The 16,359-nt window shown below is 41.7% G+C and overlaps 1 protein-coding gene across 1 annotated transcript in view; it reads right to left on the minus strand.

Annotated features, from left to right (window-relative positions):
- Positions 1–16,359, minus strand: part of si:dkey-205h23.2 (CUGBP Elav-like family member 4) — a 540,050-nt gene that overhangs the window by 226,682 nt on the left and 297,009 nt on the right. Inside the window, exon 3 of the mRNA XM_034186416.1 lies at positions 775–823. Within this exon, the coding sequence (XP_034042307.1) occupies positions 775–823 (49 nt within the window). The remainder of the gene's footprint in view (positions 1–774; positions 824–16,359) is intronic.

Below are 16,359 nucleotides of genomic sequence, written 5' to 3' on the forward strand. Positions count from 1 at the left end.
GTGGAATGTTCCAAACAGGTGTTCTTTGAACATTATCAACATTCCCAGTCTTTTGTTGCCCCTGTCCCAGCTTTTTTGTGTTGCAGGCATCCATTTCAAACTGAGCAAATATTTGCACAAAAACAATAAAGTTTATCAGTTTGAACATTAAATATATTGTCTTGGTGGTGTATTCAACTGAATATAGGTTGAAGAGGAATTGCAAATCATTATATTCTGTTTTTATTTACATTTCACACAACATCCCAACTTCATTGGAATTGGGGTTGTCGCTGTGGCAAAAAAATTAAAATGGTTCACTTCTGGTGGCAAGTATTGTGAAGATGTGGCTCTCAAAAGAGTGATGGCGGAGTTCTGGGAAAAAATTAGATTGGGTTTAGTGTTTACCACCCACCTCCAACATGTCAATGCAGCTTACATGTGTGTGTTTGGTTGTTGCACCCCCTGCTTGACTGCTACTTTATAGAAAATGATGGCTAGAGATCTTTCTGTCTAGCCACACTTCTTCTCAGCTCACTCTCTTTTGCCCATTTGCCAATACCTGTCTCTCTCGCTTGCTCTGTGTCATGTCTTTGAACTGCTCCTAGTGACTGAGACAGCTGGCAGAGATGGGAAGTCAATAGAAGCAAGTGACCTATATTACACAGTACTCCACTGACTTGCAGTGTGTTTTAAGTGAGAGCAGAATATTAAGAATTGAATACTTGCTGTTCCAATTTCAGTATGTGTTTTTTGTAATGGGTGGGGGACAGAGATTCAGGGAAGGTCAATTACCTCCTCGTCCTTCACTGTCGGCTGGCTTCACCTGGATGGGGCGGTTCATCTGGAGAGGAGACAAAAATGGAGAAAGCCAGACAAGATGAAGGGAAATCCCATTTAGCATGAAACAATACAAGAAATTAAATAGCACTGTTCTTGGGGACAAATTGCTGTATAATCTTCCTGAGATTTCCCACTAAACTCGGTGTGACGTAAACATTGTAACTGCATTCACAAGTAAGTGACAACCTCTAAATGATGCACCCCATATTTTTCTGACTGCATATTTTAAGCTTAGGATAAATGTTGTTTTTGAAACAAGAATGCAGCAATCTATACCAGTGTATGTGGAAGATATCAACCCAGCAGACAGCAAAATGTAGTTTAATCCCAACTATGGACACGACCAGGACATACATGTACCTGCTGCTCCAGGGCTCAGTTTTGTTAAGCAGTATGGGAAACAGACTGCATTTATATAGCCTCACATTCATCCTTTCACACAGATATACTCACACATTGATGTCAGAGTGCTGCCATGCAAGGCACTCACTACACACCAAGAGCAACTTGAGGACTAAGGACCTTGCCCAGGGGACCTTAAGTAATTTTCCATATTTTTCTGAGGTTGAACCAAGGAACACTTAATCATGAGACCATCACCTCCCCATGCCTTAGTATGCCTTAGTACTCCAACTTTAGTCAGACTAAAAATGGTGGCATGCTATGGGGAAAGACTAGGCAAGTTAGACCTGTCTAATGCTAATAAAAAGTTCTCAAATTTAGACCATCCATTTTTACCCAAGACCATCAAATATGGCCATCGGGTATTGCGAAGACTTTGCATCTGTCCATCTGTCTGTGCTCAATATAAGTCCAGTCCTATTACTGCCAGAGTCTTCAAATTCACAGTGCATATTCTTGGGGCACAGACTTTGGATAAGTTCAAAGATGGCTAACCTTGACCTATTTTAAGAGGTTAAAATGTCACATTCTGTTTCATTCTGTTCCGTTTACTTTTTAGGGGCAGAGGTGACAGACAATCAGAGTACAGCAGCACCGTGATGACAGTGGCTGGTCTAGCTAGCTGCAAACTCTGTTTTGTTTGTGTGTAAATATAACCTCTTTGTCATGTATTGTGTAAAAGCTAGCGAGAAATAAACACTTCTAAAATTGAAAACGCTATTGTTGGAACCTGATAACACCTCTGAAGTGATTTACAAGAAATTTCACGGATGTTAGTGTGGTGACGTCACAGGCTGGTCTCTCGCTAGCTACAATCTCTCTTTCATTTGTGTGTAAATATAAACTCTTTGTCATATGTAAAAGCTAGCAAGAAATAAACATTTCTAAAACTGAAAACTGTGTTTTTGTAACTCAATAACACCTCTGGAGTGATTTAGAAGGGGAGGTGATGGTCTCATGGTTATGCTTTGGGCTTGAGACCAGAGGATTTTTGGTTCAAATCCCACCCTGACCAGAAAATCACTAAGGGTACTTGGGCAAGTTGCTCCCGGTGTATAGTGAGTGCCTTGTATGGCGGCACCCTGACATTGGGGTGAATGTGAGGCATTAGTAAAGTAATTTGACCATCAGATGCAAATGGAAAAGCGCTATATAAATGCAGTCTATTTACAATTTTGCGGACGTCAGCATGCAGAATAACTTCCACGAACTCAAAGTCAACTTCCGCTCTTGTCAAAAGCTAATGTATGCACACACACACCCTCCTGCAAACACCATTAAAATGTAAATATTGTTTATCATCGATTGATTGGTTGATAGAGGGGCTTTACTTAACATGGGGTAGGGTAATTAATGTAAGTTTATATACTTCTACCTCCTCCTTTTCAAGTATGAAAATGTGAAGATGTCAGTGTTGTAGGTGTGGTTAACTTTCCTGATAACGGAACATGTTTGAAATGAATGAATGAATAAATAAATAAACAACAAATGTATAAATTGCACATAAGACAATAGGATCTTAATATTTAATGTAAATAACAGCAAATCAGTCAGTATCTGTAGTAGCCACCATCTGCCTTAAGCAGTGCAACACATCTCCTTCACGTAGAGTTTATCAGCAGCCAGGCAACATCGAATGTGAGCATTTGCCCACTCAAGTCAGCTACGATGACAAACTGCAGTCAGGTTGAGACTCCGATGAGGATGACGAGCATGCAGATGAGCTTCCCTGAGAGGGTTTCTGACAGTTTGTGCAGAAATTCTTTGGTTCTGCAAACTGATTGTTGCAGCAGCTGTCTGGGTGGCTGGTCTCAAACGATCCTAGAGGTGAACATGCTGGACGTGGAGGTCCTGGGCTGGTGTGGTTACATGTGGTGTGCGGTTGTGAGGTTGGATGTACTGCTAAATTCTCTGAAACATCTTTGGAGACAGCTTATGGTAGAGAAACGAACATCCAATTCAAGAGCAACAGCTCTGGTGGACATTCCTGTAGTCAGCATGCCAATTACACGCTCCCTCAAAACTTGCAACATCTGTGGTATTGTGCTGTGTGATAAAACTGAACATTTTAAAGTGGCCTTTTATTGTGGCCACCCTAAGGCACACCTGTGCAACAATCAGCATCTTCATATGCGCGTGAACAGCGAGCAGCAGTGTGAGCAGCAAGCAGCAGAGCAGACGGATGGTGTTTGTACAGATGGCTGTACTGCTTGCTCCAGCCTGTGGCCATGTTCGGAGTCCGCCGGCTCGGCCTGTGGCCATGTCTGTGCCCCATCCAGGCTCGTGGCTCATCGAAGGTTGCAAACCAGGCCCGTGGCTCATCGTAGGTCGCCTGCCAGACCCACGACATGTGAAAGTCTGCTGACAGGGCCTGCAGCTTGTCAAAGGTCACTAACCGGGCCCGCGTCTCATCAGCATCTGCTAGCTGGACTCACGGCTCATTGGAGGCCGCTAGTGGGACCCGCGATTCGTTGGAAGCCGCTAGCCTGACCCACAACTCAGCGGAGGTCGCCAGCTGGACCCGTAACTCATCGGAGGCTACCAGCCAGGCCCGCTGCAGCGGCGGAAGCTGCCACCACATCAGCAGTCAGCTTGCCATCTCTATGGGGAAGCTGGGATGCCACAAGCTAAACAGAGCTAAGCTAACCGACCTAAGCTGCGTTCAGCTTGGTTGACTTTTGTTGTAAATTTTCACTTATTATTTAATTTTTACTTTATTTAATTTTATTATTTTTATTCTCTGTTAATTTTAGGAGTGGGTTATTTTAGGACTTTTAGGAGTCTTAGGTGTTCTACTGAAATCTTGCATGATGCTGGCAGAAAGGGTGGCTTTCTTAGAGAGCCGTGTCCATAAGTTAGAACAACTTATTAGCTTAGTGGAGATAGATGTTACAGGCACTCCAGACAAGGTTGATGTTGGGCTGGCTGGCATGCCTACTGGCATTAGTCCAGAAATGCTGGCTGTGGAGGATGGTTTTCAGGCTGTGGTTAGTCAGGTAACTCACCCAGATTGAGTTCGCCTCTGCGAAATATGAACCGATTTTCTCCCCTGGATGCACCTGATGTCAGTCTTTTGAGCCCATGGGTGACTTCCTCTCCTATCTCCATGCCAAAACTTTGGGCGTTGGTGATAGGGGATTCTGTCACCCGCAAAGTCAGGTTGCAGACACCAGCTGATGTGAAATGTATTCCTGGGGCTAGAGCTCCTGACATTGCCTCCCACCTCACTTTCTGACATTGCAGAAGGGTAAACAGACTAAGAAACTTGCCATGAGATACAGTCACATAGTTATTAATGTCAGCTCAAATGATGTCAAGATGAAGCACTCAGAAGTCACAAAAATGGATATAGAGAGGACTTGTGACCCCGCCAGAAAGATGTGTTGGCATTGATTAGTAGTCTCTGGTCGCCTCCCCTCTCAGGGAAATGATGGGGCTTTTAGCAGGCTGACTTCATTAAATAGGTGGCTGACACAGTTTTGTACACAGCATGGCTTTAGTTTGATTGATAACCGGCCTTCGTTCTGGGGCCGTCATGACTTGCTGATGCCGGACGGCCTTCACCCTACTAGGGAAAGCACTGCCATCCTGTCTGCGAACATAGATAGAGCTCTACAGGGAGGGTAACATTAGGATTTTACAGCTGGTCGCAGAGCAGGGGCTTAGAGACCCTGCAGGGCTTATGACAAATGTGGCTGTGGAATCCACTAGCTTAGTGGGGAATTTAGTGCAGAAAACCCACTGTGGTGATAGTGGTTTTTCAGGAAGGGAAATTTATCAAGTTGAGACTGTGGCCTGATTCTGCAGACATGTCCTTAAAAATCATAGAGGGATATGTTTTGCAAACATAAAACCCATTACTATATTGGATGACACTGAAATTGAAGATGGCATGCTGGCTGTTCCAGCAATATTAAATATTTTGTGTCTGCTACCTACAATCCACGTGGAATGTCTCAAACCTAAACCTACTTCCAGGCACCTTATAAATGTTACTCTGGAACCACCCCTAAACCCAAACAGTCCAATTGTTATCTCCACTGAGGTCCTTAGTTTGGGTCTCACTAACATCAGATCATTGTCCTCAAAATCTCTGTTGATTAATGATTTAATTGTGGATCAACACTTCGATATGATTGGGTTATGTGAAACCTGGCTTAAACCTACATCTGTCCTTTCCTTAAATGAGGCCTGCCCACCAGCATAGACATTTAGTCATGGTTCTTTTGGTGTGAAGCAAGGCGCGGGTGTTGCTTTTATTTAGAAATCTAGGTTTACCTTATTAGCTGTTGGGGGTCACAAATATAATTCATTTGAGTATCTGATTCTCCAATCTGCCTATGATGCTACGTCTTGTCAGGGTCAGAAAATGGAAATCAGTTGTGTTATTTTGTCACTATTTATAGGCCCCCGGCCCATGCTCTGAATTCTTCGATGAATTTGGTGCGTTCATCTCTAACTTGTCAACTAGTGCAGATAACATTTTCATTATTGGTGAATTTAACATTCATATAAATAAGCCCCCTGATCCCCTTTGCAAATCATTTTTGGAAACTGTGGCTGTATTAGGAATCCAGTAATGCATTCAGGACTCGATGCACATTAGTGGAAATACCTTGGATTTGGTTATCACACATGGTTTTGCTGTCACGAATGTCAACATCTTGCATCGGTGGTATCTGGCCACTCACTTATTAGGTTTACATTCACGCTGCCGTGTTTAGTTGAGGAACAACCTTGTCTGTTACTGTGGCAATGCATTAAACCCTCAACTAGCTTCAAGTTTGGAGAATGCTCAGTCAGTAGACAGTCTTGCGGATAGTTTAAATTCGGCGCTCAAAACTACACTTGATAAGCTTGTGCCACCTCTATTAAGGCCTTGGTTCAATGGTTACTTGCGTGACCTCAGGCAGAAGGCTAGAGGTTTGGAACGGAAATGGCGTCACTCCAAATTAGAGGTGTTCCACCTTGCGTGGCATGATGTTATCTTAGATTATAAGCATGCACTATTGGCTACAAAGCGGGCCTATTATTCTGATTTGATCAATAAAAACAAGCATAACAAAGTTTTTGTTTGACATGGTAGCTTTACTCATTCATGGACAGCCACCTGTTAGTCGCTCTCCCTTTTCAGCATAGGGCTTCTTGAATTATTTTGAGAAGAAAATAGAAGATATTAGGTTGAGCATATCCCAGCATGCCTTGGCCCAGCCACTGCACCCTGCTGTGGAGGTGGGTGCTACCACTGAGGTGTTACCTAGATTTGCAGAATTTCATAGTATCTTGCTGGGCGTGCTGACGAAGCTCATGACGTCTACAAAGAGCACAGCTTTTGTTCATGGTTTGTGCTCTGTGCTGTATTTCATGGGTTATATGTTATTGTCTGTTCCCCCCACCCCCTTTGGTTTTCAGTGTGTGTGTGTGTGTGTGTGTGTGTGTGTGTGTGTTCCCCTCCCTTGCCTGTTGTTCGTGTCACCTTTGTGCCTCACGTATGTGTGTGTGTGTGTCCCCTTGCCTGTTGTTTGTGTCGCCTCTGTGCCTCTTGTGTGTGTGTGTGTCCTCCCTTGCCTGTTGTTCATGTCGCCTCTGTGCCTCGTGTATGTGTGTGTGTGCGTGTGTGTTTTAATCTGACTCACTGCTGTTGGACACCTGTTGTCATTAGTCATTTCGTATTTAAGCTCTCACCTATTCATTGGTTGTTGCCGATTCTTTCCTCTTGTCTGCCCCTCACATGTGCAGTGACTATATTATTGTTCTGTGTATTTCCTGTTGTAGTCTAGCTTGTTCTAGTTTAGTGCCAGTTATTTTACCTTGCAGTCTCTCAGTTTTGTGCCACCTCCATATTTGGATTTATGTTTTGTTCACCTGTTAGTTCACAAACTGTTTGGACTGTTTGCTCTTGGCTTAGCCAATTAATCATTAATCATTATTCATTAATCAATCATCAATTAATCATCTGTTTGATCACTGTCTGCCATATTGGTTTAACTACTACAACTAAACGTAAACTTTACTCCATAGTGTTGAATGTTCCTGACAATGTTCTCTAAGTACCAGCACAATAATCCACTAGCATTTAGTTTTAATACACTAAAATTTGAAGCTAAGAATATACAACCAACCTCTACTTTGCATTTGTTTGCTTTTTTGTTGTTTGCTTGCTTTTTTAGCCTTTTTAAATTTGACAGCAGCATTTCTCATTTGAGGTGCATTTCCTCAAAGAGAGTGTACATTTCCACTTTGGTAAAACTTTCACGTCTTTTCCTTTTTGCATTGTTTTCACTCCGTGTGGGTGAAAGTATATTTCACATCCACAGAATGTGGACTGATGAATGCAACAACAAAACCACAACAAAGACAAAATGATTTCCCAAGCTATCAAGCATGTGCAAAGGGCAAAAAAAAAAAAAAAAAATCCAGACTATTTGCACAGCAGCTAGTTTGTACACAACTTTACTCTTGAACTTTCCTTAGTCAAAGGCTTTCTTGTTGGGAACCTTAAAATGGCTCATAGCTGTTATTTTTTCATCTGATGCTAAATTGCAAATGGGTATCAGTCTCAGCGGGGGCATGTATCAGACTGGCATCCCATCCGGTGGGGGGCATAAACTGTGATCCTTTTGATGCTGCGGAATCCAGAGATAAGCACCAGCCTCAATGGGCCTCAGGACCTATATAGGACATACTTTTTCCTTCGTCTATATTTTAACTACTCGTGAGTCTTATCCCAAGACTTTTTAGTACCAATTCATACAACCAGGTCCTGAATCTTAGTGTTGATCCAGGACATTCACAAGCCATATTCACATATGTGCATCAGACTGCATGGTTTTTTAAATGTATGTTCTACAGTTATCCTTTATTTGTCCGTGGCCACAGCCATGCCACTCCAGGCAGACTTGATCCCATCAACTTTCAGAAGTGGAGTAGAATGGATTCTGATTTGTACATGGCTGGGAGACCATTTGGGAACACCAAGAATTGTAAGCATGTTGTTACATATAGAACTGGTGTTGCCTCAGTAAGGGCATTTGGGGTGAAGCCAAAAGAACAAAAACAACAAACAAAATAAAAATCCTGAGTTTGTCCTGGGAGCTAAAAATAATAATAATAATAATCAGTGATGATGCTGTAAAGCAATAAATCTGAAAAGTGTTCCATATCAGTGTGTTTAATTAAGTTAGTGTGTCTCTGGAGATGCTACAATTCTCCTCACAGTGGAGAAGAATTACCACTTCCAAAGACATAACCACACTGGGCATCAGATGGCACTTGGTGATTATGCCATTACATCAGCCACTCCCAGCACCACAGGGACAGGTACTTTCTGGCTGGCCCTTGCTCTTCCTGTCCTGTCTTGGCTCCAGACTCTCAGTCACCAGTTATATCCAGCTCATGCCTGACCCTTTGCTATCCCTCTTCCAAACACCATCCCTTTATCGCTATGCCTCTCTCACCCCAGCTCCCTCTACCCATTGCCGCTTTTAAAATTGATGGCCAATATGGCGCTGGTCTGGTTTGCTAACATAGGCCTGCCTGAACATCATCATGCTCCTTAAAGCTACTGAGAGCCACTGAAGAGTGCTGCTGTGAAGCTGCCTGCCAAAGGTTAACAGTTAGGAATCAATAAACAACCTTTGAAGATCCATTTCACAGACAGGTAAAAGCAAAATGTAGCCTGGCATACATAAAAAAGGCTTTTAAAAACCTGACATGAATAAAACCACCTCTGGTTCTTTTCCTCAGCCTTTTTTTTCAAACTCCCTGAGGACTCAATAAGGAAAACAGAAAATCACTAGATGTGGCTTCTGCGAAAGAGAAATATTGGCTCCTGGTATGTTTTGAAAAACGTGGATACAAAGAGAGATCCTCAGTGACCCTTGATTTTTGAGACTATATCCAAACATATTTGTGTTTTTTGAAGGGGGGGGAGCATTGTGTTTTCTGGCTGCCATCAGCAGCGGGTCGATCTTTTAAAAGTAGGCCATAGGTACAGGTTCATCATGTTACAGTTAATGAGTGGTGCAAGGTAATGCCGACTCAGATCAGTCACCAGAGTTGGCACTGGGCCCTCGGGTAAAGTAGCATTTGACAACAGCTTTATTTAATATTAATATTTAATATCAATAAAGATTTCAAGATTTTTTTTTAAAAGGGTTCTCGTGCTGAACTATGACTTCTATGCACAATGACACCCCTACAATGCACAGACAACACCAGTGGTCAGTGTAAATGTTTTGGAATTTTAATTCTTGATTTAAAATTTTGATTTTATTGTATATTATTTGGATACTTGTGTTTTGTTCTTGTATGGTAACTGTTTTCATACTCACGTCTCTTTTGAAAACGAGATTTTAATCTCCTTAAGATTCACCTGGTTAAATAAAGGATATGATAATGACAACACAGTCTCACGGCAGTTCATGATGGCATTAGGAAAAGTTAATCTATGGGTTGGTGATATTGTCACAAAAATGGAATGCGGAGTGATGGGGTTGGGGCCTGAGGGTTTATGATTAGGGTTACGGGAAGGCAGAGACTCACTTTATGGTCATGGTTAGAGTTAGGAGAACATTATGACATCACATTCTATGTGTTTAAATCATGAAATGCATATAATCAAGTTATATAATTGTGATGCTTAAACAAATCTAAACATTAAAAACACTTAAAATCTATAACCGTTAAATCATCACCTTTACAGCTAGTTTTCTCTTTAAACATGTTGGTGAATGTATTTCCAATAAAATCTTCACAGTAAAATTGACTACAATTGATGAGGAAGAGTTCCACCCTGTCAGTTTTTTTTTTTTTTTTTAATTCGATGGAATTATTGGCTGCTGACCCAATATGCACCCTTCAGCTGTCAAGGAGGTCCTGTGTAGAGCCCACATGTCCTCCTTGCATGGTCAGTCTGTTTAGAGCAGATAATTTTCACAAACTGAGGGTCTATGCAGGAAGGAGACGAGTGAGGGTACCCACCAAGAAATACTAAAGACAATTTTGAAAGTGTTAAAGGTACTTGTGTTCAAGTAGAAGATGGCAGTGATGAGAAACAGGGTTAAATCAGGGGATTAGAAGATATGGTGGAGCTAATGGGGCTGGTGAGGGGGGGGGTACAGCATGATCAATTTCCACCCTACAGCCACCTGTGATTACATTATTTGCAAGGCCTAGAAGAGACAGGGAGATCACTTCGTCTCCTTTCCTGATGTGTGACACCTGAAAATACTGTTTGAATGTGTGTGTGTCCTGGAAATAGTGACGAAAGTCTTCCCGCAATTCTTGGAAATCCAGGTTTTTACATACATAGTAAACGTTTCCAGGTAATTTTTGATTGCATATGTCAGAATCCATTAATGCGCCACACCCAAACAGTAGGTGGCAGTATTGCACCATATTGGTTTGCCAACCACCAAACGTGAAAGAAGAAGAAGAAGGCGGCTTTTGTTTTCCTGGCACATCTTTCATGATGTTTGTAAAATTGTTTGGAAACGTTTCTCATGAGACGTCACAGTGGATATCACTGTTCAAATCTGGCGACAAACATGTCATTTTCACGTCCTGAGCCGAGACTGAAGGATAATGTAACGCGGTGCCACGCAACCATACAGCAGCGATTTTACCGTGTGCTGAAACGACAAAGGAAATGGATGAAACGTTGAAATGGATGAAAGTTCATTAGGAATACGAGGGCTGTCAATAAAGATACGGTCCTTTTTATTTTTTTCAAAAACTATATGGATTTCATTCATATGTTTTTACGTCAGACATGCTTGAACCCTCGTGCGCATGCGTGAGTTTTTCCACGCCTGTCGGTGACGTCATTCGCCTGTGAGCACTCCTTGTGGGAGGAGTCGTCCAGCCCCTCGTCGGAATTCCTTGTCTGAGAAGTTGCTGAGAGACTGGCGCGTTGTTTGATCAAAATTTTTTCTAAACCTGTGAGACACATCGAAGTGGACATGGTTCGAAAAATTAAGCTGGTTTTCAGTGAAAATTTTAACAGCTGATGAGAGATTTTGAGGTGATACTGTCGCTTTAAGGACTTCCCACGGTGCGAGACGTCGCTCAGCGCTCTCAGCTGCTGTCGTCAGCCTGTTCAAGCTGAAAACCTCCACATTTCAGGCTCTATTGATCCAGGACGTCGTGAGAGAACAGAGAAGTTTCAGAAGAAGTCGGTTTCAGCATTTTATCCGGATATTCCACTGTTAAAGGAGATTTTTTTAATGAAAGACGTGCGGACGGGTCCGCGCGTGGGGACGCAGCCGACGCGGTGCGGCGGCACAGGAAAAACACCTCTGTGTTGATAACCATTTGTAAAATCCAGGCGGCTTTTGATGGCTTTCAGTGGAGTGAGTATATGAGAAATTGTTTAACAGCTGGACATGTTCCAACTTGTCCTTAAGGCTTCCAACGGAGGTGTTTTTCCTGTGGCAGAGCGTCGGGGCGGCTGCGAGCCGACGCTGCAATCCGCCCGCACGTCTTTCATTAAAAAAATCTCCTTTAACAGTGGAATATCCGGATAAAATGCTGAAACTGACTTCTTCTGAAACTTCTCTGTTCTCTCACGACGTCTTGGATCAATAGAGCCTGAAATGTGGAGGTTTTCAGCTTGAACAGGCTGACAACGGCGCCTGAGAGCGCTGCACGACATCTCGCACCGTGGGAAGTCCTTAAAGCGACAGTATCACCTCAAAATCTCTCATCAGCTGTTAAAATTTTCACAGAAAACCAGCTTAATTTTTTCGAACCGTGTCCACTTCGATGTGTCTCACAGGTTTAGAAAAATTTTGATCAAACAAAGCGCCAGGCGCTCAGCAACTTCTCAGACAAAGGAATTCCGACGAGGGGCTGGACGACTCCTCCCACAAGGAGTGCTCACAGGCGAATGACGTCACTGACAGGCGTGGAAAAACTCACGCATGCGCACGATGTTTCAAGTATGTCAGACGTAAAACATATGAATGAAATCCATATAGTTTTTGAAAAAAATAAAAGGACCTATACTTATTGACAGACCTCGTAATTCAAATGGGTCTGATTTGACCAAAAGTACCAAAACGCTGGCCAAACTTTTTTAATCATAATTTATATGGAAAAGCTAACACCCCAGTAAGTCTTTGATTTTATTATATCATGTTTGATGGAATTATTTGTCAGTTTACATTATTCAAGTTATTTCACACAAATCAAACTGTTTGGGATGAATTTGGGAAATAGAGGTGCCTATTACTGTAGACTATTAGATAATTAGAGAATATTGACTCTATTTTTCCAAAATGAGAAAACAGTCTTTCACACAACTTGTATAGTGACAATACAAAGTTGTGTGAAAAGACTCTGGGGTGGAAAATATTGACCTGACCCAACAATTCTTTTTTTTTTTTTTAGATTTTTTGGTGGATAAATAGACCTGAATGCATCTAAGAGCATCTGAAATTTTACATTTTTCTGGCAGTGAAGCCCCAGATTCCCCGCCAGGGGCTTTGGGCCTTTGGCCCTTGCCACAAAACTTTCAGGTTTTTTTTTCCCATGGCCCACTTTCATCACTGTGGAAAGAAATCAGCAGCATGTAACGAGAATGCCGATATGTGTTGTATGTGCAATGTAGACGTGACTGTCTTGACCACCTGAGATTGGGTGGAGAATTTGTCTTACGGAAAAGGATTAGAATAGACTGAAGTCTCAAACTCCCTGTCCAGTGATCAGTCAGTTTCTAGGTCTTAAATGGTCAGACGGCTTCATTAGTAGCCCCTGGGCCACTCTACAGTCATTAGACAGCCCCAATTACATTGAGGTTGCTAGGCAACCAAGTAGAGGGTGACCTGCAGGTAATCCACAGGCTAGTAGCAAACAAGGTGGCGTGCAATTCTTTCTTATAAAGTTGATCTTGATGCCAGTTTGAGTTGTGAGCATCTTCCTGCGGTATTTTATAACGCTGTCCACATAGAGATAATTTTTTTTCATGCCAACAAAAGGCCATGTCTGCTTCAAACACACAGGAAGTGCAGAAATTCACTTTATTTTTATGACTTCTTGCTTGTTCTTGCACTATCACACACACGCACATAGAGAGAGAAAGTCTTGGGGCTCAATAACAGCAGGTGGCTTAGGTGACATTTTAATCCCTTATTACTGAGTGTGGGATTAGCCAACAGATCAAGGCAGAGTTAATTATATGAATTCATCAGAGGCTGGGTGAAGAGGCAGCCTGCTTTGCCCTTGGGCCAGGACCTATCCCCTTCTCAACACTGCCCTCTGTGCACACACACACACACACACACACACACACACACCGATGAAGAGTACAAGTGACATTCTGTCTGATTGAACAGCTAGCTATCTCCTTATTAGCATTGCATGGGCGGAAAGCAAAGATAACAGGTATAGTGGTTCCTCCAGAGGTGCTACAAAACAAATGGCATCTTCCCATTGGGCCCATGAACAGCATGGACACTGGAGTGGATGACTACAGGCTTTTTTTCATTGTGTAGACGTGTGGCTGCACAGAGGCTGAAAGTTCAACCTCCCCCCCAACCACCCACCCACCCACCAAACTTGTCTTCGTCTTGCTTTATCTTTGTCTCGCTCTGCCCCTTTGGCCTCCAAAACCAATATGCTTCCCACCACAGCCTCTTAATGGGTTGATCAATGCTGACAAATAGGCGGCTCGCACTGTCTTGCCTGGGAACTCACAGCTCTGTGTCTGTGCAATGCTGCACTAAGCAGGGCCATCTCTCTTTTGCCCCCCATCCATCCTTTTTGGATCTGTGCTTTCTTTCAACTCCATTTTTTCCTTTCTTCAATTTCCTGTATGTCTACACATTAATTTTATGTTCTTTTTTATCTCAAGAAGTAAAGCTATATTTTTCCATTCTGTTATGATGAATAAAAGTCAGCTGAAGTCACGGGGGGTGGAAGTCCATAGAGCTATGGGGGATGAAAAAATGTTTCCTTCCAACTCCTTACCCTTGTGAAGTGCCTTGAGGCAACTTAGGTCGTGATGGTAAATAAGTTGAATTGAACTGAACTTTTGCAGCAAAAGCAAAGTTGTATTTGTCTCCACTTTTTTGTTGATCTGAAAAATGAGCTGATCCATGACTAAAAACCATAATCAAATCAGAACCATGAGTTTTGTGATTCATTGCATCCCTACACTCCATTATTTTAAGCAATGATTGGGTAATTGAAATATTTGATGAGTAAACCTAACTGTCATTTTGAAGGTGTAATGTAATCTTACAGTTACAGTAGTGTTCATAATAATAGTAGTGCTATGTGACTAAAAGATTAATCCAGGTTTTGAGTATATTTCTTACTGTTACATGGGAAACAAGGTACCAGTAGATTCAGTAGATTCTCACAAATCCAACAGGACCAAGCATTCATGATATGCACACTCTTAAGGCTATGGAATTGGGCTATTAGTAAAACAAGTAGAAAAGGGGGTGTTCACAATAATAGTAGTGTGGCATTCGGTCAGTGAGTTTGTCAATTTTGTGGAACAAACAGGTGTGAATCAGGTGTCCCCTATTTAAGGATGAAGCCAGCACCTGTTGAACATGATTTTCTCTTTGAAAGCCTGAGGAAAATGGGACGTTCAAGACATTGTCCAGAAGAACAGCGCAGTTTGATTAAAAAGTTGACTGGAGAGGGGAAAACCTATACGCAGGTGCAAAAAATTATAGGCTGTTCATCTACAATGATCTCCAATGCTTTAAAATGACAGACGCATGGAAGAAAACGGAAAACAACCATCAAAATGGATAGAAGAATAACCAGAATGGCAAAGGCTCACCCATTGATCAGCTCCAGGATGATCAAAGACAGTCTGGAGTTACCTGTAAGTGCTGTGACAGTTAGAAGATGCCTGTGTGAAGCTAATTTATTTGCAAGAATCCCCCGCAAAGTCCTTCCGTTAAGTAAAAGACATATGCAGAAGAGGTTACAATTTGCCAAAGAACACATCAACTGGCCTAAAGAGAAATGGAGGAATATTTTGTGGACTGATGAGAGTAAAACTGTTCTATTTGGGTCCAAGTGCCGCAGACAGTTTGTGAGACAACTCCCAAACTCTGAATTCAAGCCACAGTTCACAGTGAAGACAGTGAAGCATGGTGGTGCAAGCATCATGATATGGGCATGTTTCTCCTACTATGGTGTTGGGCCTATATATCGCATACCAGGTATCATGGATCAGTTTGGATATGTCGAAATACTTGAAGGGCTCATGTTGCCTTATGCTGAAGAGGACATGCCCTTGAAATGGGTGTTTCAACAAGACACCAAGCACACTAGTAAACCAGCAAAATCTTGATTCCAACCAACAAAATTAATGCCTTGCAGATGTGAGGAAATCATGAAAAACTGTGGTTATACAACTAAATACTAGTTCAGTGATTCACAGGATTGCTAAAATAGCAGTTTGAACATAATAGTTTTGAGTTTGTAGCGTCAACAGCAGATGCTACTATTATTGTGAACACCCCCTTTTCTACTTTTTTTTAATAATAGCCCAATTTCATAGCCTTAAGAGTATGTATATCATGAATGCTTGGTCTTGTTAGATTTGTGAGAATCTACTGAATCTACTGGCACCTTGTTTCCCATGTAACAATAAGAAATGTACTCAAAACCTGGATTAATGTTTTTACTCACATAGCACTACTATTATTCTGAACACTACTGTATGTTCAATATAATAGCAAGTGTGTTTTAAAAAAACATTCAAATTGGTTGATATTTATATTGAGAATGTTGACAAATCATAGGAAGTATTTATTTCTATTATTTCCAATTTGTATTACAAACATTGCCCATTTGTGTCAAAAATTGGAAATAAGCGAAAAATTGATAAACCTTGGGTCACAACGGGACTCCAGAATGCATGTAAAAAGAAAAAAAATGTATAAGCAGTTTATAAAACTCAGAACAAATTAAGCTGAAAGAAAATATAAGCTGTACAAAAACAAATTAACTAACATTATGAGATTTTATAAGAAGCAGTACTATAGCAGTGTATTGGAAAAAATCAAACCAACATTAAAGGCACCTGGAAGCTTTTAAATGAAATCATTAAAAAGAAAAAAAAAGTTTTTAAAGATTATCCATCTTATTTTTACACAAATTCTGACA

Source organism: Thalassophryne amazonica, chromosome 2 (assembly GCF_902500255.1).
Source record: "Thalassophryne amazonica chromosome 2, fThaAma1.1, whole genome shotgun sequence".
NCBI lineage: Eukaryota > Metazoa > Chordata > Actinopteri > Batrachoidiformes > Batrachoididae > Thalassophryne > Thalassophryne amazonica.